General features: G+C 44.3%; 1 protein-coding gene across 7 annotated transcripts in view; it reads left to right on the top strand.

Moving 5' to 3' along the window:
• Positions 1–24,102, top strand: part of lrp1bb (low density lipoprotein receptor-related protein 1Bb) — a 446,550-nt gene that overhangs the window by 296,575 nt on the left and 125,873 nt on the right. For all 7 annotated transcript variants that reach the window (XR_006761946.1, XR_006761945.1, XR_006761947.1 and 4 more), the window contains 5 exons: positions 9,704–9,835; positions 10,094–10,321; positions 11,117–11,291; positions 11,653–11,747; positions 16,466–16,615. Coding sequence is in view for 4 of the 7 variants with exons in the window: in XM_014173709.2 (XP_014029184.2) it covers positions 9,704–9,835; positions 10,094–10,321; positions 11,117–11,291; positions 11,653–11,747; positions 16,466–16,615 (780 nt within the window). In the remaining 3 variants the exon portion in view is untranslated. The remainder of the gene's footprint in view (positions 1–9,703; positions 9,836–10,093; positions 10,322–11,116; positions 11,292–11,652; positions 11,748–16,465; positions 16,616–24,102) is intronic.

Raw genomic sequence — 24,102 nt, forward strand, 5'->3', positions numbered from 1 at the left:
GTGTGTTTTGGGCCATCTCTGCCCAGGGGATGAACTCCGCCCACTCGCCCGGCCGGTCCTGGCAATATGACCGCAGAAACCTACCCACATCCTGGTTTACTCTCTCCACCTGCCCGTTACTCTCGGGGTGAAAACCTGAGGTGAGGCTGACCGAGACCACCAGACGCTCCATGAACGCTCTCCAGACCCTGGACGTGAACTGAGGACCCCGATCAGAGACTATGTCCTCAGGCACCCCGTAGTGCCGGAAGACGTGAGTGAACAGGGCTTCCGCAGTCTGTAGGGCCGTAGGGAGACCGGGCAAAGGGAGGAGACAGCAGAAAACCGATCCACAACTACCAGGATCGTGGTGTTGCCCTGTGAGGGAGGAAGATCCATCAGGAAGTCCACCGACAGGTATGACCACGGCCGTTGTGGAACGGGTAGGGGTTGTAACTTCCCTCTGGGCAGGTGCCTGGGAGCCTTGCACTGGGCGCACACCGAGCAGGAGGAAACATAAACCCTCACGCCCTTGGCCAAGGTGGACCACCAGTACTTCCCACTAAGGCAACGCACCGTCCAACCGATGTCAGGGTGACCAGAGGAGGGTGACGTGTAGGCCCAATAGATCAAACAGTCGCAGACGGAACGTACAGGCGCCCGCTCGATGTCCGCGTCCAGCTCCCACACCACCGGTGCCACCAGGCAAGAGGCCGGAAGTATGGGAGTGTGATCCATGGACCGCGCCTCTGTGTCATACATCCGGGACAGTGCGTCTGCCTTAGTGTTCTGGGAACCTGGTCTGTAGGACAGAGTGAAAACAAAATGGGTAAAGAACATGGCCCACCTTGCCTGGCGAGGGTTCAGTCTCTTCGCCGCCCGGATGTACTCCAGATTGCGGTGGTCAGTCCAGATGAGAAAAGGGTGTTTAGCCCCCTCAAGCCAATGTCTCCACACCTTCAGAGCCTTCACAGCAGCCAACAGCTCCCGGTCCCCCACATCATAGTTTCGCTCTGCTGGGCTGAGCTTCTTCGAAAAGAAAGCACAGGGACGGAGATTTGGTGGCGTGTCCGAGCGCTGAGACAGCACGGCTCCTATCCCAGCCTCGGACGCGTCCACCTCCACTATGAACGCCAAAGAGGGATCCGGATGAGCCAGCACGGGAGCCGAGGTAAACAGAGCCTTCAGGTGACCAAAAGCCCTGTCCGCCTCAGTCGACCACTGCAGCCGCACCGATCCCCCCTTCAGCAGTGGGGTAATGGGAGCTGCTACCTGACCAAAACCCCCGGATAAACTTCCGGTAGTAGTTGGCAAACTACTGCACTTCCTTTAGCATGGTGGGAGTCGGCCAATTACACACGGCTGAAATGCGGTCACTCTCCATCTCCACCACTGAAGTTGAAATGCGGTACCCTAGGAAGTAGACAGACTGTTGGAAGAACAGACATTTCTCAGCCTTGATGTACAGGTCATGCTCCAACAGTCTACCAAGCACCCTGCGCACCAGGGACACATGCTCGACGCGTGTAGCGGAGTATATCAGAATGTCGTCGATATACACCACTATACCCTGCCCGTGCAGGTCCCAGAAAATCTCGTCAACAAAGGCCTGGAAGACTGATGGAGCATTCATCAACCCGTACGGCATGACGAGGTACTCATAGTGCCCTGAGGTGGTACTAAATGCCGTCTTCCACTCGTCCCCCTCCCGGATACGCACCAGGTTGTAAGCGCTCCTGAGATCCAATTTTGTGAAGAAGCGCGCCCCGTGCATTGACTCAATCGCACTGACGATGAGGGGCAGCGGGTAGCTGTACCTCACAGTGATCTGATTGATCCCTCGATAGTCAATACACGGGCGCAGACCCCCATCCTTCTTCTTCACAAAAAAGAAACTCGAGGAGGCAGGTGAAGTGGAGGGCCGACTGTATCCCTGCCCGTGGGATTCGGAGACATATGTTTCCATAGCCGCCGTCTCCTCTTGTGACAGAGGATACACGTGACTCCTGGGAAGTGCTGCGTCTCCCAGGAGATTTATCGCACAATCCCCCCGTCGATGGGGTGGTAATTTAGTCGCCCTCTTCTTACAGAAGGCGAGAGCCAAATCGGAATATTCTGAGGGGATGCGCACGGTGGAGACCTGGTCTGGACTTTCCATCGTAGTTGCACCGATGGAAAGTCCTACACACCTCCCCGAGCACTCTCGTGACCACCCCTTGAGAGCGCTCTGTTGCCACGAAATAGTGGGGTCATGACAGGCCAACCAGGGTAGGCCCAGCACCACTAGAAACGCAGGAGAATCCATAAGGAAGAGACTGATTTTCTCCTTGTGACCCTCCTGCGTAATCATGTCTAGTGGAGCGGTGGCCTCCCTAATCAGGCCTGACCCTAATGGTCGACTATCTAGGGCATGCACAGGGAAGGGCATATCCACAGGAACAAGGGGGATCCCTAAACTATGGGCAAATTAATGGTCAATAAAATTCCCAGCTGCGCCTGAATCTACGAGCGCCTTACGCTAGGAATGCGGGGTTAACTCAGGAAATGTAATAAACACATACATGTGAGCAACACGGGGCTCTGGGTGAGCCTGGTGCCGACTCACCTGGGGTGACACGATAGTGCCCTGCCTGCTGCCTCGACTCCCTGAGGAACCCCCCCTGCACCGACCAGCAGTGTGCCCTCTGCGGCTACAGATGGTGCAGGAAATGACCCCTCCTCCGGTCGCTTTAAGTGCAGCACCTCTCAGCTCCATGGGCGTCTGATCGGAGGTGCTGGGGGATGGAACTGACGGGCCCCGATCCGGACGTCCGCGGGTGGCCAGCAGGTTGTCCAGCCGGATGGACAGGTCCACCAGCTGGTCCAACGTGAGGGTGGTGTCTCGGCAGGCCAACTCCCGACGGACGTCCTCGCACAGACTGCACTGGTAGTGATCAATCAGGGCCCTGTCGTTCCATCCTGCGCTGGCAGCCAGGGTCCAAAAGTCCAAAGCGAAATCTTGCACGCTCCTCATCCCCTGCCTCAGGTGGAACAGACGTGAACTCTGCGTAATGGTCCAACGCCGCGTCTCCCTCACTCCATACGCCGTTGGCGTAATGGTCCTGTGTGTAGCTGGGGTAGAGAGTCAAGCGCAGGACAGCAGATATGAGTAATCAACGTATTTTACTCAAAATACATAAGTACAAAGAAATACAGAGAGCCCACAATAAATGATCGATATACAATGAACAATTACTCACAAACAAACATGGGGGAACATAGGGTTAAATAAAGAACAAGTAATTGGGGAATTGAAACCAGGTGTGTAAGGCAAAGACAAAACAAATGGAAAATGAAAAGTGGATCGGCTATGGCTAGAAGGTCGGTGACGTCGACCGCCGAATGCTGCCCGAACAAGGAGAGGGACCGACTTCGGCGGAAGTCGTGACAATTTGGCATAGGCCCTCAGATCCTTAAAAAGTTTACAGCTGAAACATTGAGAACATCTTGACTGGCTGCATCGATGTTTGGTATTGCAACTACTTGGCATTCGAACGCAAGGCGTTACAGAGGGTAGTGTGTACGGCCCAGTACATCACTCGGGCTGAGCTCCCTGCCGTCCAGGACCATTATACCAGGCGGTGCCAGAGGAAGGCCCTAAACATTTTCATGGACTCCAGCCACCCAAGTCATAGACTGTTCTCTCTGCTACTGCATGGCTTGCCTTACCGCTGCACCAAGTCTGGAACCAACAGGTCCCTGAACAGCTTCTACCCCCAAGCCTTAACACAGCTAAATAGTTAGTCCAGGTAGCTATTTGGTTAACTATTAAACTATCTGCATTGACCCTTTTTGTGCTAACTTGTGGACTCATCACATATGCTTCTGCTACTGTTTATAATCTGTCACTTTTTTCCATATGTACAGTGTATATGTACATATCTACCTCAATTACCTCATACCCCTGCACATCGACTCGGTACTGGTACCCCGTGTATATAGCCAAGTTATTGTTACTCATTGTTTATTTATTATTACTTTTATTATTACGTGTTTTACTTTTCTATTGTCTCTCTGTTTTCTTTCTCCTTTTATTGTTGTGAAGGGGCTGTAACGAAACATTTTAACGTTAGTCTACACCTGTAGTTTACGAAGCATGTGCAAAATACAAATGTATTATAACACTTTTTCACAGAGGGTTCTACCTGGAACCCAAAACAGTTCTACCTGGAACCCAAAACAGTACTACCTGGAACCAAAAAGGGTTCTCCTATGGGGACAGCCAAAGAACGCTTTTCGAACACTTTTTTCTATGAGTGTATTGACTAAGAAGCATTTCTGAAAAGGTGAATCCCCTGTTGCATATAGAGAAGAAGAGAGAGAGTATAATGGTATTCATTTTAGCTGCTTCTCTGCCCTCATTGGGCCTGCCAATCATGGGGCTTCTCAGCATGCATACAATAAGAAAGGGGCTGAATGATTGAAAAAGGTGGTCATGCAGAGAATTAGATTGCATTAATGGTACCTCAGAATGTGTTTTCTCCCTTCACCCAAATTAGGCTAATTGGTTCATGCTACAGTGTCAAGACGTTTTTAAAATGAATTGAACCAGAATTAATGAAAGGAACTGCAGAATGAGAGTGGGCTTCAATTAATTCTGTCAACACCGATGATAGTCTTTCTCTGTATATGCCCATTGGAAGTCAAATTGAAGGCACAAATGAAATAAATTATGCAGATTAAGGTGTATGGAAAGTAAAATAGGCATACCAGTTGGCACCCTATTTAAGTTGTTAATCCGTTTGGCTCATCAATTTACTGATACACTACATGACCCAAAATATGTGGACACCTGCTCGTTGAACATCTCATTCCAAAATCATGGGAATTAATATGGAGTTGGTCCCCCCTTTGCTGCTATAACAGCCTCCACTCTTCTGAGAAGAAGGCCTTCCCCAAACTGTTGCCAAGTTGGAAGCACAAAATTGTCTAGAATGTCATTGTGTGCTATAGCATTAAGATTTCCCTTCACTGGAATTAAGGGTCCTAGCCCAAACCATGAAAAACAGCCCCAGACCATTATTCCTCCTCCACTAAACTTTTGGCATCCGCCAAACCCAGATTCTTCCGTAGTCTGCCAGATGGTGAAGTGTGATTCATCACTCCAGAGAACGTTTCCACTGCTCCATGGCGGCGAGCTTTACACCACTTCAGCCAACACTTGACATTGCGCATGGTGATCTTAGGCTTATGTGCAGCTGCTCGACCATGGAAACCCATTAAATGAAGCTCCCGACGAACATTTATTGTGCTGACGTTGCTTCCAGAGGCAGTTTGGAACTCGGTAGTGAGTGTTGCAACCGAGGATAGACAATTTGTACGCGCTTCAGCACGCAGCGGTCCCATTCTGTGAGTTTGTGTGGCCTACCACCTTGCAGCTGAGCCGTTGTTGATCCTAGACGTTTCCACTTCAGAATAACAGCACTTATAGTTGACCTGGGCAGCTCTAACAGGGCAGAAATTTGACGAACTGCCTTGTATCCTATGACGGTGTCGCATTGAAAGTCACTGAGCTCATCAGTAAGGCCATTCTGCTGCTAATGTTTGTCTATGGAGATTGCATGGCTGTGTGCTCAATTTTATACACCTGTCAGCAACGGGTGTGGATGAAATAGCTGAATCCACTCATTTGATGGAGTCGCCAGAGCGTGATGAGCGAAGTAAAGCCCCCCAGCTAAACCCTCCCCTATCCCGGGCTACGCTGGGACAATTGTGCGCTACTCTATGGGACTCCTGGTCATGGCCGTTTGTGACACAGCCTGGGATCAACCCCGGGTCTGTAGTGATGCAGTGCCTTAGACTGCTGCGCCACTCAGGAGGCCTATATAGTGAATTTTCAGTATATTTGTGTTTATTTCTCCTTGACTATAGGTTCAGGTCAGATGTCATAGCACAAGGTCTGAATATTTGACTCTCATGTAATATGCAAAATCAATACTTTTGTTCCCCTAAAATTCGGGGAAACGTTTCACCCAATATGCACTTTCACCTCATATCAAATCCAAAGTGCTGGAGTACAGAGCCAAAACAACAACAAATGTGTGACTGTACTAATACTTTTGCAGCTCACTGTATATTTCTCGGCTTAGATTTTAGCATTGATTGGGTGTTCATTCATTGCTCTTTGTTTCTAAAAGGATTTGCGAAAATGTATCTGGAAACAGAGCTGCTAGTCAAAGAAATCATAATATCTTGGATGCCGGTATTGTCTTTAGGGTGTGGTTTGTTCTCACACCCTTAAAAATGATATCTTCACAGCTGAGTTAAAAATATCTCCCCTTTTAGCTTTCTATGACTGTAAGCCGCTGTCCATGAATGGGCATTAGTACTCTAGTAATCTGGTTTGCATCTATTTAGCAATCTCAAAATGATGCCAATGTGGTAGGAGTTAATTTGGCTGTTTTGTCCTCTGTATCTGCCTGCTCGTGACTGTTCTGCGTAGATAAGTGTGAGGATATTGAACTGCATTTCCGAAGAAGCCAGTATGTCTAATCCCATTTTAAAGAGCCCAGTGGGCGAAACTTGGGTAATATCCAATCCAGCCAGCCAGTCCCAAAGCCTGGAGATACTGGTGGTCTCTGCTTGGCCCTGCAGATCTGGACCAGAGAGACTGCGGGAGGGAGGGAGGGAGGTAGTGAAAAATAGAGGGAGACTACTGGAGAGCTGTGGGGGCTACAGTACTTGTCTCTGGGGGTGTTTGGTGAGTGCCAAAACTGGAGCTTGTCTGGGGGCGTCAACAGTCTGGTTGTAAATACATTATGTGTGGCGGGGGAGGGGGGGATGGGTAACATGAGGTTTGAAAACGGGGAGGAGGTGCCAATGATTAGTTAAGGGGAATGCTGGTCCCAAGGCCTCACAGTGAGGAACTGTAATTGGTTAGTTATAGCTGCAATAACACATCAAACAGAACGCTCTCCCCTCCCAGCACTGGTGATCCGCAGCAGGCTCATATGATCGTATTGGAAATTAAATGAATAGTATCAAAACATTTGTACAATGATGTCTCAAGACATAACCATCGTACTTATATTATATTTACAAAAACACAATACAGTGTTGTAAGTATCAGTAGTTGAGTTATGATGATTTTATATAAAGTATTCTGTATTCATGGCTGCATTAATGCAATCAAATCTACTGAGTGTGCCTAAAATGTTATTAAACAAAAGGACCTCTGAATGTGTCTCCACATCTTTGCACTATGCTTGCTGAGAATAGGAAGGAATACATCTGATCAGCATGCATAGTGCATTGAATCACTGCATGGAAGTAAGCAGCTGCTTTAAATACAAGCGGGGTGATACTATTGGAAGCTATAATGAACATTTTGTATTCAGATAACGGGCACCGAACATTTACAAGGTAAATATGTGGCTTTCCTACACAGCTCCCTTGTCTCATTTGCTTGTGAGTGGCAGAGAAAGAAAGAGAGGAGTGTTGATGATAATACAACGTGAATATAACACCTAGGGCTTGACAGAGCCACTACTCCCTGTGTTAGATAAACACAAGCACGTTGAATTAATAATCCGATTTTGAAAATACACCGCTATTTGCTGTTGAATATCTATTCAGTCGCATTAAAAAGAAAATGTAGCTTTCAAAACAGACTTTAAACAACAACATAATACACTTCACATATTTCACTGTAACAGTTACCATGACTACCTGAGACCTTTTTTGAATATTCTAACACCTCCTGGGAGTTTAGATACATTTTATAACAGTGAAGTGCCCCAGCTTACATGACATTTTAGTCATTTATCAGACTTATCCAGAGCGCCGTACAGTAGTGAGTGCATACATGTTTGTACTTTTTTGTGATGGTCCTCCTTGGGAATTAAATCCACAACCATGGCGTGGAAAGCACCATGCTCTACCAACTAAGCCACACAGGACTGGACATTACGTATTATACCCAGTAGACTTTACGATTTTGATTGAAAGATTTCACTCTTTGGCCACCAGCCTTTCTCTGTTCTCTGCGTCGGCTAAGCATGGGGGTTATTTATTTATGAGATGTCTGCCAGTCTAGAAATGAACAGTCTTTCCCCTGTTATTGTAATTTCTTATGGCTATGATTCAGCTGACTGCTGAACTGTATTCAGGCTTTTATTTCCTATCATGAGTCGTGTTGTCGGGTATGTTTTCAACTCACGCAGACAGAGCCATTTTCTCTACTAAACCATGTGAATGTATAATGGATTCAGCGAGACATAGTGCAGGAAATGAGTTTGGAAATGAGTTTGTCAAGCTTGTTTTGGGTAAATCACTGCAAAAATGGATCTTTGTATCTTGTATAAAAATGTACCAAAGGGAAATAACTGTCCAATCTAAAAACCTGTGCATTTATTTATCTGAAGTGACTTGGTGTTGACAAAGGAGGAATTCTAGTGTCTGTTCGTATGCTGCTTATATACTGCTGGATCACTGTGGGGTTAAACCTTAGCAATATACCACCAGACTTGTGCAATGAAATCAGTCTGGAGGAAATGTCAGCACATACAGGTTAATGTTGGGATTTAAGAGTAGGCAGTTTTGGGCAGTGGTTGTGGTCCTACAATAACAGACTTGATGGAAGAGGTAAAGTCACTGTAAACTCAGAGAGAGGGAGAGGGAGAGATGAGGTCGTGAACTCCTTAGGGGTCATACAAATGAGTTCCAAGAGGCCTGTCTGTCAGCCAAACCTTACCAGGAATAGGGAGTTATTTTACCATTTCTTGATTACTCTTTAGTTTGTATAATTAGGTTTGCTGGGTCAGCATCCGTTACAAATGCAACTGCTCTAAAGATGTCCAGCCTACCCTGCCCATTTCTCCCAATATATGCCAGTGGTTTAAACCACTTGAAAGCAGTGTTGAATCAAGAGAGCCAAGGTGGATATAGAGTTGGGTAGTGGTATGTGTGGATAAGGTGGAGTGCCATCTGGTCAGCACAACTGTAACTGAGGGAGTCAGTGATATGGTTGAGCAGTACATGTGACCAACTGGCCATTGAAAAACATTACACCCAGGTTGTTGCAGCTGTTCCTTTATTTCCTGCTCTTGACCTTTTCGATAGGTGTTAACGTTCCAGAATAGCCCTTTAATCATATTGGTCTGCTGAAAACTACAGAACTAAGCACCTGTATTTTCTGTTTTTATAAGCTTTGGTGCCTTTTACTGTTTACCCTGTCAGGAAGGTGAGCAAACCTTTTGATCATATGCCCAAAAGCGTATCATGTTCTTGTACTTCAGCACTACCACTTCCTCTGCGATATATAGAGTGGACTTCCTACAAATGATTCCCACAAAAATGTGACTCTTGGGAGGCTTTTTGTTTCAACTGACAGAAATGTGAGCTTTCCTGTTGAATCATATATGTGGTGAAAGCTTTAAGTGCACATTCATGTATTTGTGGTGGTAGGTAGCCTAGTGGTTAAAGTGTTGGACTAGTAACCGAAAGGTTGCAAGATCAAATTCCTGAGCTGACAAGGTAAAAAATCTGTCGTTCTGCCCCTGAACAAAGCAGTTAACCCATTGTTCCTAGGCCATCATTGAAAATAAGAATTTCTTCTTAATTGACTTGCCTGGTAAAATAAATAATAATTGTCATGGGCCAAGTGTTTCTCCTTTTTCATTCTTTCTGCTGACAATTTTCTCTCTATTTCTCTATCCCTCTCTCTGTCTCTCTCGCACTCCTTCAGCGTCTAACCCATGTGAAGAGAATGATGGGTGTGGCCCGTGCTCACACATGTGTCTCATCAATTACAACCGCACTGCGTCCTGCACCTGTCCACACCTCATGAAGCTGTCCCCCAACAAACAATCTTGCTTCGGTGAGTGGGACGGCCGTCTTCAATCTTTTAACACACCTGTATCTATTCTTTTCATTATCAAAGTCACAAAAAAGTGGGAGATTGTGCACAGTCACATAACAAAGAACCATAAAGAATGCCAGAATAATTTGTTTAGCATATTCATTATTTCATTGGCACTTGCATGTCACCCATAACCATATCTGACATAAAAGGTCAACCACTTCACAAATCAGTAGTAGCCATTGATATTTCTCTCCCCATCTGATTTTTCCATAGTGTTGAAAAGATTCCTCCTGTACGTCAGGCGGTCAGAGATCCGTGGGGTGGATATTGACAACCCTTACATGAACGTCATGACAGCACTGACCGTCCCAGACATCGATGACGTCACCGTTGTGGATTACGACGCCCAGGAGGAGAGGTTCTACTGGGCGGATGTGAAAACACAGACCATCAAACGGGCCTTCATCAACGGCACCTGGCTGGAGACTGTCATCTCTGGAGGTAGTTACTGGCTCAATCCCAGATTTTGACCAGGGTCGATATGACTCTGGTCAAAAGTAGTGCACTATGTAGGGAATAGGGTGCCACTTGGGACGCAGCCACCCTCTGTTCTTTCTAAGTGTGTAACTCGGAGAGATATTAAGGTAACTGAGATGGATGACTCATGGTGACTTGTGTAAGCTCTCCTAAGCCAATTCCCAGGCTTTAGCTCCGTTGGCTAACACAGTTTTGTGGTGTACAGAAACTCCGGCTACAATACTTTATAGGCCTGTCAATAACGTAGTGCCAGTGTCTGCCACGCATTTAATTAACATGATTTACATTACATTTTCTGATTGGCATTGCAAAGGGATGAAAGGCACATCCGGAACTAACTTCTACAATTATTGTTTGTTTCATTGTGTCTGAAAGGCTTTGATTGGAAGCTCTGTTTTGACAAATTGTATCGCATGAAAGCACGTTGTCAAAGCACAAAAGACAATTGCTGTTTTTCAGGAAGTGTCTCCTCTCTCATCCTAATTTCCGTTCTTGATATTTGTGCCGGAGATTTAATTCATTGCCCCTGATAAAGAACAGAACAAAAACCTGCCGTCATAAGCTTTTTTACACATTCTATTATAATGTTCACTATCGCTGTATTTTTCAAATAATGTTTTATACCAATGTTTTTTCGTACCTGTTTGCTGTCCCAAGTTCTGCAGATGAATCTGTCTAACTCATGACCCCTGTTACTCCATGTAAAACACATTGTTGGATGTTGGATTGACAGCCTCCCTCTCTTTGTTTTCCCCTCAGATATACTAAACTGCCGTGGGCTGGCTTTAGATTGGCTCTCTAGGAACTTATACTGGCTCAGCTCAGAGAATGATGAGTCTCAAATCAATGTCGCCCGCCTGGATGGGTCCCTGAAGACTTCTGTCATTCATGGGATTGATAAACCAAGGTGCCTTGTCGTGCACCCTGCCAAGGGGTAAGTAGATTAAACACCACAGCATCTGTGTACTTCATCATTATCTTCCGGGACTCAACATCAACAAGGTATTAGGAAATCTTCATTTTGTTTGAACAAAAACAAAAACCTTCCAAGGTAGACATGACACTTTGACGTGTTTTTATAACAGTGAATTCCCATGCTTCTCTCATGAAAATAAAACTTGTTCATAGAATTTGTAGCGTTATTCAGTGTAAATATATAAATAAAAATAAAGTGAGCAGCTCTCATGAACTACAACTAAATTGAACAAATTCATTAAGAACTAGGAACTTATTGTAAAGTAGAACTGTAAAAATGTAATGTGCAATGTCTCTGTAATTATATTCTTTCACATTAGGAAAATCTACTGGACAGATGGCAACACAATAAACATAGCCAACATGGATGGGAGCAACAGCAAGGTCCTTCACCAGAACCAACGGGAACCAGTCGGTCAGTTGAACATTATAGCTCTGTTTGTTCAGACTGCGGAACACTACTGCCTGTTCCAACACTCTATGATTCCAACATTCTATATCATGGGACAGATTCAGAGGAGCAGTCCAACAACATGCTGGCAGTATCTACCCTGTCCACTGTATGGTGTACATTTTAGGACATCCCTATGAGGAGGCCAGGGCTACTTTGTATGTCATAGGGTGTAGGGATTAGAGGTCGACCGATTAATCAGAATGGCCAATTAATTAGGGCCGATTTCAAGTTCATAACAATCGGTAATCGGTATTTTTGGACACCGATTTGCCGATTTAAAGAAAGAAAGAAAAAAAAAAACCTTTATTTAACTAGGCAAGTCAGTTAACCTCTATGGGCTAGGTGGGACGCTAGCGTGCCACCCGTGGTGCACTCCATCAACAGCAGGTGTATTTCAAGAGCGGCAAATTTGAATCCAAATAAATGTCAAAATTCAAATTTTTCAAACATACAACTATTTTACACCCTTTGAAAGATAAACATCTCCTTAATCTAACCACGTTTTACGATTTCAAAAAGGTTTTACGGCGAAAGCATAAATTTAGAGTATGTTAGGACAGTACATTTACAAGAGTTGTGTGTAATGTTTTGTCAAGTCAAAGACAGGGTCACCAAAACCATAAAACCAGCTAAAATGATGCACTAACCTTTTACAATCTCCATCAGATGACACTCCTAGGACATTATGTTAGACAATGCATGCATTTTTAGTTCTATCAAGTTCATATTTATATCCAAAAACAGCGTTTTACTATGGCATTGATGTTGAGGAAATCGTTTCCCTCCAATAACCGGCAGTCAAGTCAGCGTCACAAATTAAATAATAAAAATTAGAAAACATTGGTAAAATATTATATTGTCATTTAAAGAATTATAGATTTACATCTCTTGAACGCAATCAACTTGCCAGATTTAAAAATAACCTTACTGGGAAATCACACTTTGCAATAATCTGAGCACTGCGCCCAGAAAAATACGCTTTGCGATACAGACTAGACGTCATGTTGGGGAGATCTAAAATCGAAAATACTATGTAAATAATCCATTACCTTTGATTCTCTTCATCAGATGTCACTTCCAGGTATCACAGGTCCATAACGAATGTAGTTTTGTTCAAAAAAGCTCATCATTTATGTCCAAAAATCTCCGTCTTGTTAGCACATGATCTAAGCCCGCCGGACTTCTCGTCATGAACGAGGGGAAAAAATATATTTACGTTCGTTCAAACATGTCAAACGTTGTATAGCATAAATCATTAGGGCCTTTTTAACCAGAACATGAATAATATTCAAGGTGGACGAATGCATACTCTTTTATAACGTATTGGAACGAGGGTACCCAACATGAACTCGCGCGCCAGGTGTCTAATGGGACATCATCGTTCCATGGCTCTTGTTCGGTCAGATCTCCCTCCAGAAGACTCAAAACACTTTGTAAAGGCTGGTGACATCTAGTGGAAGCAATAGGAAGTGCCAAAATATTCCTCAGCCCCTGTGTTTTTCAATGGGATAGGTTTAAAGGTAATACAACACATCAGGTATCCACTTCCTGTCAGAAAATGTCTCAGGGTTTTGCCTGCCAAATGAGTTCTGTTATACTCACAGACACCATTCAAACAGTTTTAGAAACTTTAGAGTGTTTTCTATCCATATATAATAAGTATATGCATATTCTAGTTACTGGGTAGGATTAGTAACCAGATTAAATCGGGTACATTTTTTTTATCCAGACGTGCAAATGCTGCCCCCTAGCCCTAACAGGTTAAGAACACATTCTTATTTTCAGTGACGCCCTAGGAACGGTGGGTTAACTGCCTTGTTCAGGGGCAGAACGACAGATTTTTACCTTGTCAGCTCGGGGATTCATTTTTGCAACCTTCCGGTTACTAGTCCAACACTCTAACCACCTGCCTTACATTGCACTCCACGAGGAGCCTGCGTGGCAGGCTGACTACCTGTTACGCGAGGGCAGCAAGAAGCCAAGGTAAGTTGCTAGCTAGCATTAAACTTATCTTATAAAAAACAATACATCTTAACATAATCACTAGTTAACTACACATGGTTGATGATATTACTAGTTTATCTAGCGTGTCCTGCGTTGCATATAATCGATGCGGTGCATGTTCATTTCTCATTGAATCACAGCCTACTTCGACAAACGGGTGATGATTTAACAAGCACATTTGCGAAAAAATCACTGTCGTTGCACCAATGTACCTAACCATAAACATCAATGCCTTTCTTTAAAATCAATACACAAGTATATATTTTTAAACCTGCATATTTAGTTAATATTGCCTGCTAACATGAATTTCTTATAACTAGGGAAATTGTGTCATTTCTCTTGCGTTCAGTGCAAGTCAGGGTATATGCAGCTGTTTGGGCCGCCTGGCTCATTGCGAACTGTGTGAAGTTCATTTATTCCTAACAAAGGCCGTAATTAATTATGACATAACATTGAAGGTTGTACAATGTAACAGCAATATTTAGATTTAGGGATGCCATCCGTTAGATAAAATACAGAACGGTTCCGTATTTCACTGAAAGAGTAAACGTTTTGTTTTCGAAATGATAGTTTCCGGATTCGACCATTTTAATGACCAACGGCTCGTATTTCTGTGTGTTATGTTATAATGAAGTTTATGATTTGACAGAGCAGTCTGACTGAGCGATGGTAGGCACCAGCAGGCTCGTAAGCATTCATTCAAACAGCACTTTCGTGTGTTTTGCCAGCAGCTCTTCGCAATGCTTCAAGCATTGTGCTGTTTATGACTTCAAGCCTATCAACTCCCGAGATTAGGCTGGTGTAACCGATGTGAAATGGCTAGCTAGTTAGCGGGGTGCGCGCTAATAGCGTTTCAAACGTCACTCGCTCTGAGACTTGGAGTAGTTGTTCCCCTTGCTCTGCATGGGTAACGCTGCTTCGAGGGTGGCTGTTGTCGATGTGTTCCTGGTTCGAGCCCAGGTAGGAGCGAGGAGAGGGACGGAAGCTATACTGTTACACTGGCAATACTAAAGTGCCTATAAGAACATCCAATAGTCAAAGGTATATGAAATACAAATCGTTTAGAGAGAATTAGTCCTATAATTCCTATAATAACTACAACCTAAAACTTCTTACCTGGGAATATTGAAGACTATGGAATATTGAAGATGTTAAAAGGAACCACCAGCTTTCATATGTTCTCATGTTCTGAGTAAGGAACTTAAATGTTAGCTTTTTTACATGGAACATATTGCACTTTTACTTTCTTCTCCAACACTTTGTTTTTGCATTATTTAAACCAAATTGAACATGTTTCATTATTCATTTGAGGCTAAATTGATTTTATTGATATATTATATTAAGTTAAAATAAGTGTTCATTCGGTATTGTTGTAATTGTCATTATTGCAAATTAAAAATTAAAAAATCGTCCGATTAATCGGCATCGGCCTTTTTTGGTCCTCCAATAATCGCTATCGGTGGTGAAAAATCATAATCGGTCGACCTCTAGTAGGGATGTCCTAAAATGTACACCATTCAGTTAATGTCTCCTCATAATGAGCACTAGGTGATTTTTTTGTTGTTGGTGTATTTCCAAAGATACAAAGATAGCATCTTTCCAAAAGGTAAGAGTTGAAATCATTTGGTACACTTGACCTAACTGAAAACCTCTTCTGCTGCCATACACAGTTGTTCAACCTGAACTTCTACCGTATACTCAGATGATACAAGCTTCAGTGCACAATTGTTCATCTGCAGGTTCACGCCTCAAGCGGCGTGTTCTTACAGCACAGACAGACCTGCAAGGTCAAGTCTTCACTTTCTCAGATAAACACAGTACCGTTGTCTTCACTGTGTCTGTCGGGTAGTCTTGGTATGCCCTGTCAGAAATATAAATTGCCAGCGTGCCATATACATCACATGACTTCATTGATGATGATGGGCCGGACCTGGGGATGGTGGTAAATGAATGATGTGTTGTGAATGGGAATACAGGTGCGCGCACACAGACACACACACACCATGGGAGACAGAGCTGTCCGCAAACACAATTGAAGTAGCCCCCAGTTGCCACCATCAATAGTGCCATTCTGTCAAATCTCATCATGTCTGCTAGAGAATGGATTTAAAAAGGAAGGAGTCACTCTCTGGTCAAATGATTTATAATGTCAAATGGAGGTCATAGACATTTCACAGGCATGCTGCGACGAATCCTTCCAACAACATCACACACATGCACACATGCACACGCAGGCACTCACACAAACACATGTGCGTGCACATGCACCCATGACACATGCACACACACAAGCAGGCACGCACACACTCGCAAACACACAAACATGTGCATGCTCACACTTACACTCACTCCTATAGATACACACATAGTCCTACATACATACTTTCACATATGAAGTCACATCCCAGGCTGCAAAAAAGATTGCAACAATCTCACACTCACCCCCACAGACACATATTATACAAACTGTACATTCAATACCAGATGCATCTTGCATATGTACATTTTACTGATTGCCATCATGTGGACCAAGTCATTAAATATTTGACATGTGATGATGCTATTGCAACCAGTGTTTCCCACTTGTGTGGTTTACCATATCTGACACAAAGATCTGACTTTAAAAAGAAAATGCATCATATAGTCACTAGCCCCCTTTCATTCTTCTCCCCCAGGTCTCTCTATAGACTACACAGCCAACAAGCTGTACTGGATCAGCTCTGGTAATGGCACTATCAACAGGTGCAATGTGGACGGTAGTGGTCTGGAGGTGCTGGAGAGCATGAAGAGGGAGCTAACCAAAGCCTCGGCCCTGGCTGTTATGGGTGAGTTGTGGCTAGTTTAAAACGTAGTGTACCCACTACGTGGGTAAAAAAACTATTGACATAAAGAGTAGATGAATCTTCCCTCTGTTGTATTTTGAAACGTTTGGACCCGAAGGTCTTCATCAGGCTGGAATAGTGGAGCATGTCAGCCAGTGAACCAGATCCCCGTCATGGATTAAGGGAGAAAGTGGGGAGGCTTAGGGCCTAGGCCTGTACATGTTGCTAGTTAAGAGGCTCCTGGATAAAGCCATTTAACCAGTGTTGTGGTATGACTGTGACAGTTCTGCTTCACTCTGTGTGAAATTGTCTGGGCATTAGATAATTAAACCACTGGCTAGAGCTGCATGTTGATAGATGATAGATTTTTTTGTTGTAATGAAAATGGATGTGGATGCCCATATGGAGTGTTGTTGCTTTGTATCAGTGCTGGATCTAATATGTTGGATGTTATTACTGCGACATGGTGCTTCTTTTCAATAAGATGGCATTTCTTTCTCAATACTATTTGTTTTGTTGTGCCATTGCACCATACATAATACAAAGACTCGCGCATGACTGAACTGATTCTAAAGCTTGGTCACACTTTAATGAAAAAGCCTATGTAGGTCACTGTCGAGTCTAAGGTGAAACGTTTGCAAGGAGTTTGGAATCTGTGAATGAAACTTTTTCAATAAATGCATAGTGGGAATAGAAATACTGTGGAACTATAAAGTTATTATTCTCCATTATTTTTCCTCCACTGGCTACTAGTCAGCCACATGGTAGGACTTAAAACAAAGAGAGGAACGTAACGTTTGGCCTCAGAGGATGAAAAAAACATACATTCCAAACATCAAAGTAGAGGTTGTTAATGTGATTGATTTAAGACCAGATGGAAAAGGAGAAGGAAGACCACAGTGTCTCATAAGACATTTAATTCAGCACACAGCATCTGACTTCATAATTGCATTACTCTCACTCCCCTATTTTGATTCAGGATATACATTTTAAATAACTACACATCCTAACAGTTACAATCTGGACAATTGGGAGGAAACCTCTTGCTGTACAAAGACACATGTCTGTTTGCCAGGAGTGGTAATGAGAAGCAGTGGCAGATGGTTGCTGTTTTAACTTGGTGTTGACGGTCAGAAACGTTGTCAAAGGAAAATTCATTCTCCTTTGATGCACCGTATTTAGTGATCATAATGCAGACCTTCCGCCTTTCTCAGCAAACGAACAAGCGTGCCTCTTCCTCACTGCAAGTTTAAAAATACTAACTAGACGGTCAGCAAATAAGGAAACAACAATTGAAGTTCACTACTTTATAGTGTCGGCTTAGAGTCCGGAGTTATTGAAGTTGGAACGAATGTGACAATGCATTTATCTATGCATAGTCACTTCGCCCCTACCTACATGTATAAATTACCTCAACTAACCTGTAGCCCTGCACACTGACTTGGTACCAGTACCTCCTGTATATAGCCTCGTTATTGTTATTTTATTGTGTTACATTTTGTATTTTTTTTACTTTTGTTTATTTGGTAAATATTTTCTTAACTCTTCTTGTACTGCACTGTTGGTTAAGGGCTTGTAAGTAAGCGTTTCACGGTCTACACTTGTTGTATTCGGTGCATGTAGGAGGTGGGTAACTGGCTGCAGGGAAGTCAGGCGCAGGAGAGCAGAACTGGGTAACAACCAGAGCAGTTTAATGAGGCAACACAAACTCCACCCAGAACAACAAAATACGGGTTGAAAATAACCCGTGGCAAACCAGTCTGAAGTGCACATACACTTTACAACAAACAATTCCACACACAGACATGGGGGGAACAGAGGGTTATATGCACGTCAAGTAATGAGGGAATGTAAACCAGGTGTGCGGGAAAACAAGACAAAACAAATGGAAAATGAAAGGTGGGTCAACCATGGCTAGAAGACCGAACAAGGAGAGGAACCGACTTCGGAGTCGTGACAGTACATCCGTCCCCCGTCCCCCCCCTTGAGCCGCGCGCCGACGCCGGCCTCGGGGACAACCCGGAGGGCGAGGTGCAGGGCGATCCGGACGGAGACGGTGGAACTCCCACAGCATTGAAGGGTCCAACACGTGCTCCACCGGAACCCAGCATCGCTCCTCCGGACCGTACCCCTCCCACTCCACGAGGTACTGAAGGGCCCTCGCCCGGCGCCTCAAATCCAATATGAAGTGAACGGCGTACGCCGGGGCCCCCTCAATGTCCACAGGGGGCGGAGGAACCTCCCGCACCTCAGACTCTTGGTGCGGACCAGCCACCACTGGTGCGAACACCGGGGCCTCACTGCGGTGACGGTCTGTGCTGGCTTTCTGGCGCAGCACGGCGCGCTGAAGGTGAACATGGGCGGCGTCCCATGTCTCCTCCGCTCGCCGGAACCAGTCGTCCACCGCAGGAGCCTCGGTCTGACTCTGATGCCAAGGAGCCAGAACCGGCTGATACCCCAGTACGCACTGGAAGGGGGAGAGGTTAGTAGAGGAGTGGCGAAGCGAGTTCTGGGCCATCTCTGCCCAGGGCACGAACGCCGCCCACTCCCCCGGCCGCAATAAGACCGCAGAAACCTACCCACATCCTGGTTAACTCTCTCCACCTGCCCGTTACTCTCGGGGTGAAAACCTGAGGTAAGGCTGATCGAGACCCCCAGATGCTCCATGAACGCACTCCAGACCCTCAACATGAACTGGGGACCTCGGTCAGACACTATATTCTCAGGCACCCCATAGTGCCGGAAGATGTGAGTGAACAAGGCCTCTGCAGTCTGTAGGGCCGTAGGGATCCTGGGCAGAGGAAGGAGACGGCAGGACTTGGAGAAATGGTCCACAATGACCAGGATCATGGTGTTACCCTGTGAGGGGGGAGATCTGTGAGAAAATCTATCGACAGGTGAGACCATGGCCGTTGTGGAACGGGTAAGGGGTGTAACTTACCTCTGGGCAGGTGCCTAGGAGCCTTACACTGGGCGCACACCGAGCAGGAAGAAACATAAACCCTCACGTCCTTGGCCAAGGTAGGCCACCAGTACTTTCCACTCAAACAGCGCACTGTCCGACCGATACCTGGATGACCAGAGGAGGGTGACGTGTGAGCCCAATAGATCAGCCGGTCACGGACAGCAGACGGAACGTACAGATGCCCAGCGGGACACTGGAGGGGAGCGGGCTCTGCACGTAACGCCTGCTCAATGTCCACGTCTAGCTCCCATACTACGGGCGCCACCAGGCAGGAGGCCGGGAGTATGGGGTGGGATCCATGGGCCGCTCCTCTGTGTCATACAGCTGGGACAGCGCGTCTGCCTTGACATTCTGGGAACCTGGTCTGTACGAAAGGGTAAAACGGGTAAAAAACATGGACCACCTTGCCTGGCGAGGATTCTGTCTCTTCGCTGCCCGGATGTACTCCAGATTGCGGTGGTCAGTCCAGATGAGAAAAGGGTGTTTAGCCCCTCAAGCCAATGTCTCCACGCCTTCAAAGCCTTGACAACAGCCAACAGCTCCCGGTCCCCCACGTCATAGTTTCGCTCGGTGGCGTACCCGGTGGCGTACCCGAGTGCTGAGAGAGCACGGCTCCTATTTCAGCCTTGGACGCGTCCACCTCCACTGTGAACTCCAAAGAGGGATCCGGATGGGCCAGCACGGGAGCCGAGGTAAACAGAGCCCTTAGGTGACCAAAAGCCCTGTCCGCCTCAGCCGACCACTGCAAATGTACCGGGCCCCCCTTCAGCACGTCAAGCAATGAGGCAATGTAAACCAGGTGTGCGGGAAAACAAGACAAAACAAATGGAAAATGAAAGGTTGGATCGGCGATATGACCCGGAATGCAAGACGACAGTTTGAAAGCAGTAGAAGGTTACAGTAGAACAGTGGAATGATGTGTTCACAACAAGCCATCTATCATACTTAATGAAAGTTTGGTTGTATTGTGGAAATTATTTTAATTGCTTTGAGTGGCATATTTATATTCTGCCAAAGATGGAGAACAATTGTGCGGAGGTGTTATACTTACAAGTATTTATATTGGATATTGGAAAGGAAGTGTGTGTGAGGACATATTGAACTATACTTGTGGGAACCAGAAGTCCACAGAATAATTTTTATTTATTTATTTTTATTTCACCTTTATTTAACCATGTAAGCTAGTTGAGAACAAGTTCTCATTTACAACTGCGACCTGGCCAAGATAAAGCAAAGCAGTGCGACACAAACAACAACACAGAGTTACACATGGAATAAACAAGTGTACAGTCAATAACACAATAGAGAAAAAAAAGAAAGTCTATATACAGTGTGAGCAAAAGAACAATTTAGCAAATTAACACTGGAGTGATAATGAGCAGATGGTGATGTGCAAGTAGAAATAGTGGTGTGCAAAAGAGCAGAAAAGTAATTAAAAACAATATGGGGATGGGGTAGGTAGGTAGATTGGGTGGGCTATTTACAGATGGGCTATGTACAGCTGCAGCGATCGGTTAGCTGTTCAGATGTTTAAAGTTAGTGAGGGAACTATAAGTCTCCAGCTTCAGCGATTTTTGCAATTCGTTCCAGTCATTGGCAGCAGAGAACTGGAAGGAAAGGCGGCCAAAGGAGGTGTTGACTTTGGAGATGACCAGTGAGATATACCTGCTGGAGCGTGTGCTACCGATGGGTGTTGTTATCGTGACCAGTGAGCTGAGATAAGGCGGAGCTGTACCTAGCATAATGGTAAACGAATAAAATGTAATCAACTAGGGACATTTTGTTAGTCCCCACAAGGTCAAGTGGTATTTCTAGGGGCTTTAGGAAAGAGTGTGTGTGTGTGTGTGTGAAACATGTTTGTAAAACTGTCACTACCCTTTGTTAATAACTCTTAGTTCATAACTCTTAGTTCATAATGCCAATTATCATAAAAATGTCAAGGTATGATATTTATGAGCTTTACTAATGAGAAGAGTGGCCAAACGGGTCAGACTAATGTTTTGCAATGCAAATACAAATGTAGATGCATGAAGAATACCTTACACATTCGCTTTGTGACTTTTCAAATTCTAACCCATGACCATGGAATTGCAAATATTTAGTTTGAATATATTTTCCTGGCCAATTTCGTTCAAATTTCTACTCAACCCAAAATAACTAACAAATCGAACAGACACAACAGACACAGTCAAAATCAAACACAGTAGTGTCATATAAAGAGATCCGACCCATGATCAAGAAAATAAAAAATAAAGAGTAACTATTATTTAAGGTGTATGTCTTTTTATAGCTATGTAAGCCTGATGGAAATTTGCTTTGATATTGAAATAATGTTCAGTACTTAGGTGAGATTTTAGCTGGAAACTATAAACATATCCTGCTGAGAATGTTTTTACATCCATTACGTACTGTATAGGTTATTTACAGCTACATAATTGAAGAACGGCTGTGATGTTCTTTCAAGAAAATTACATTGTGTCCAAATATGATCTGTTGATGACATTTCCTAGTGAAAAGCGTATCGACTTTCTTCCCAGTGAATCATCTTTACAGGTGAATGACAGATGTCTGCTCTTCAGCTGTAGTCCATGGTGTGGAATGAATGATTGAGATTGGTTTTATTCTCCAGCCAACTCTCAACTCCAAAGCTTTCATTTAAAAATCCATACCCAGTTTTCTCTTGGAAAGGACCCACATTTATTGAATGTAGAATAATCTGTTGTGATCTATAATAAAATTGACGCTGTGGTATCCATCAGGTTTAGTAATATTGTTTGCTTTTTCATATGTTCCTGATTATATACTGTACACCATCTGTTCCGAAGGGAAATTGCTTATTATATACTGTTGCGTTTTATTTGCTTGCTAGTGTTATGGGCTTGTGTGTCTCAGTATGGAAAGCCGTATATTCATATAATTGTTTTATATCAATCATTTAATTACTTTTATAGATTAAAAAAAATATTTATCCCAAAAATGTTATATCGTCCTCCCGAGTGGCGCAGCAGTCTAAGGCACTGCATCGCAGTGCTAGCTGTGTCACTACAGATCCTGGTTCGATCCCAGGCTGTGTCGCCGCCTGCCGCAACCGGGAGACCGATGAGGCAGCGCACAATTGGGATACGTTGGGTTTGGCCGGCCGGGTTGTCCTTGTCCCATCATGCTCTAGCAACTCCTGTGGCAGGTGCCAGGTGCAGTGCACGCTGACACGGTCGGCAGTTGTACATTGTTTCCTCCGACGCATTGGTGCAGCTGGCTTCCGAGTTAAACGAGAAGTGTGTCAAAGACGCAGTGTGGCTTGGTGGGGTCGTGTTTTGGAGGACGCACGGCTCTCGACCTTCACCTCTCACGAGTCCATACGGGACTTGCAGCGATGGGACAAGACTGTAACTACCAATTGGTTATCACGAAACTGGGGAGAAAAAGGGGTAAAAATATCAAATTAAAATAAAGAAGTCATATCAATAATTCCCCATAGGATTCAGTGGAGAAACACATTTTTATATTGATAATGAAAAAAATTCTGTCAAATTAAATGTTTGATATCAATAATTATATTAGAAATGTCTAATATTTTGCATTATTAACATTTAAACCAGTCAGCTTCTAGTGCCTTGAACGTCATTGAAGAAGATGTTGGAGAGAGTCTTTATATTTTTTTGCCTAGAAATTAAATGTAAAATAAAATTATTAAATTACATTTTTTTCCTTCCGACGTACAGAAGCTACTCCATATGTCTAATGTGAAAGAAAAATCGTAGAAATGATAACAAATTAATACTAATAAATCAACCAAAATGTCTTGTTTGCGTATTGTATGTCTTCACACCAAATAGTTCAGAGGTGGTACCACAGGTCCCAGAGTGGTGTGGTGGAATTCTGGGGTCCATCATTTTTCCTGATCTGGTAACCTGACAAGTAAAAAACTGAACCTTATATGGTATGACGTGAGTAATGTGTTGTAAAAACGTTTAATATGGGTTATGATGGGACCAGAGTTTTTCTAATCAGTTCACATGCAGCAGCCTTGTAATTGTTCATATGAATTATATGTTAAATTAAATAACTAAGGGGTTTCCTAATCACAGAGAAAGCAACATGATTGGTCATTGAAACTCACAGGGCTGAGCTTGCTTTATGCTGGTTTGCATTGTGTAGTCCTGCCCTATGCATCTGTTGGCCTAATTAAAAATGGACTCAGTCTTTAGCTATTGTGTTTATTGATTACTTTCAGTTAATCATTTTAGATTTAAAAAGTCTAGGTTTGAATATAAGCCAAATTTGATCCCATTCACATTTTCTCACAAACAAATGGGCTGTAAATGCAGAATGTTACCGCTTCGTTTACCCTGGACAGAAGGACAGAGCGGATGCAGCTGCTGTTAGTAGCCTACAGTTGATCAGACTGAAAAATAGTCACTTTCCATGCAGTACAGTATGTCAGATCACTAATGTTTAGGTGTATAGGCGGCTAAATTTATGTATGAGTTGTTGCTTGTATCTGGAGTGATGTGTTATCACGGTT

The sequence above is a fragment of the Salmo salar genome, chromosome ssa25 (genome assembly GCF_905237065.1).
Source record: "Salmo salar chromosome ssa25, Ssal_v3.1, whole genome shotgun sequence".
NCBI classification, from domain to species: Eukaryota; Metazoa; Chordata; class Actinopteri; order Salmoniformes; family Salmonidae; genus Salmo; species Salmo salar.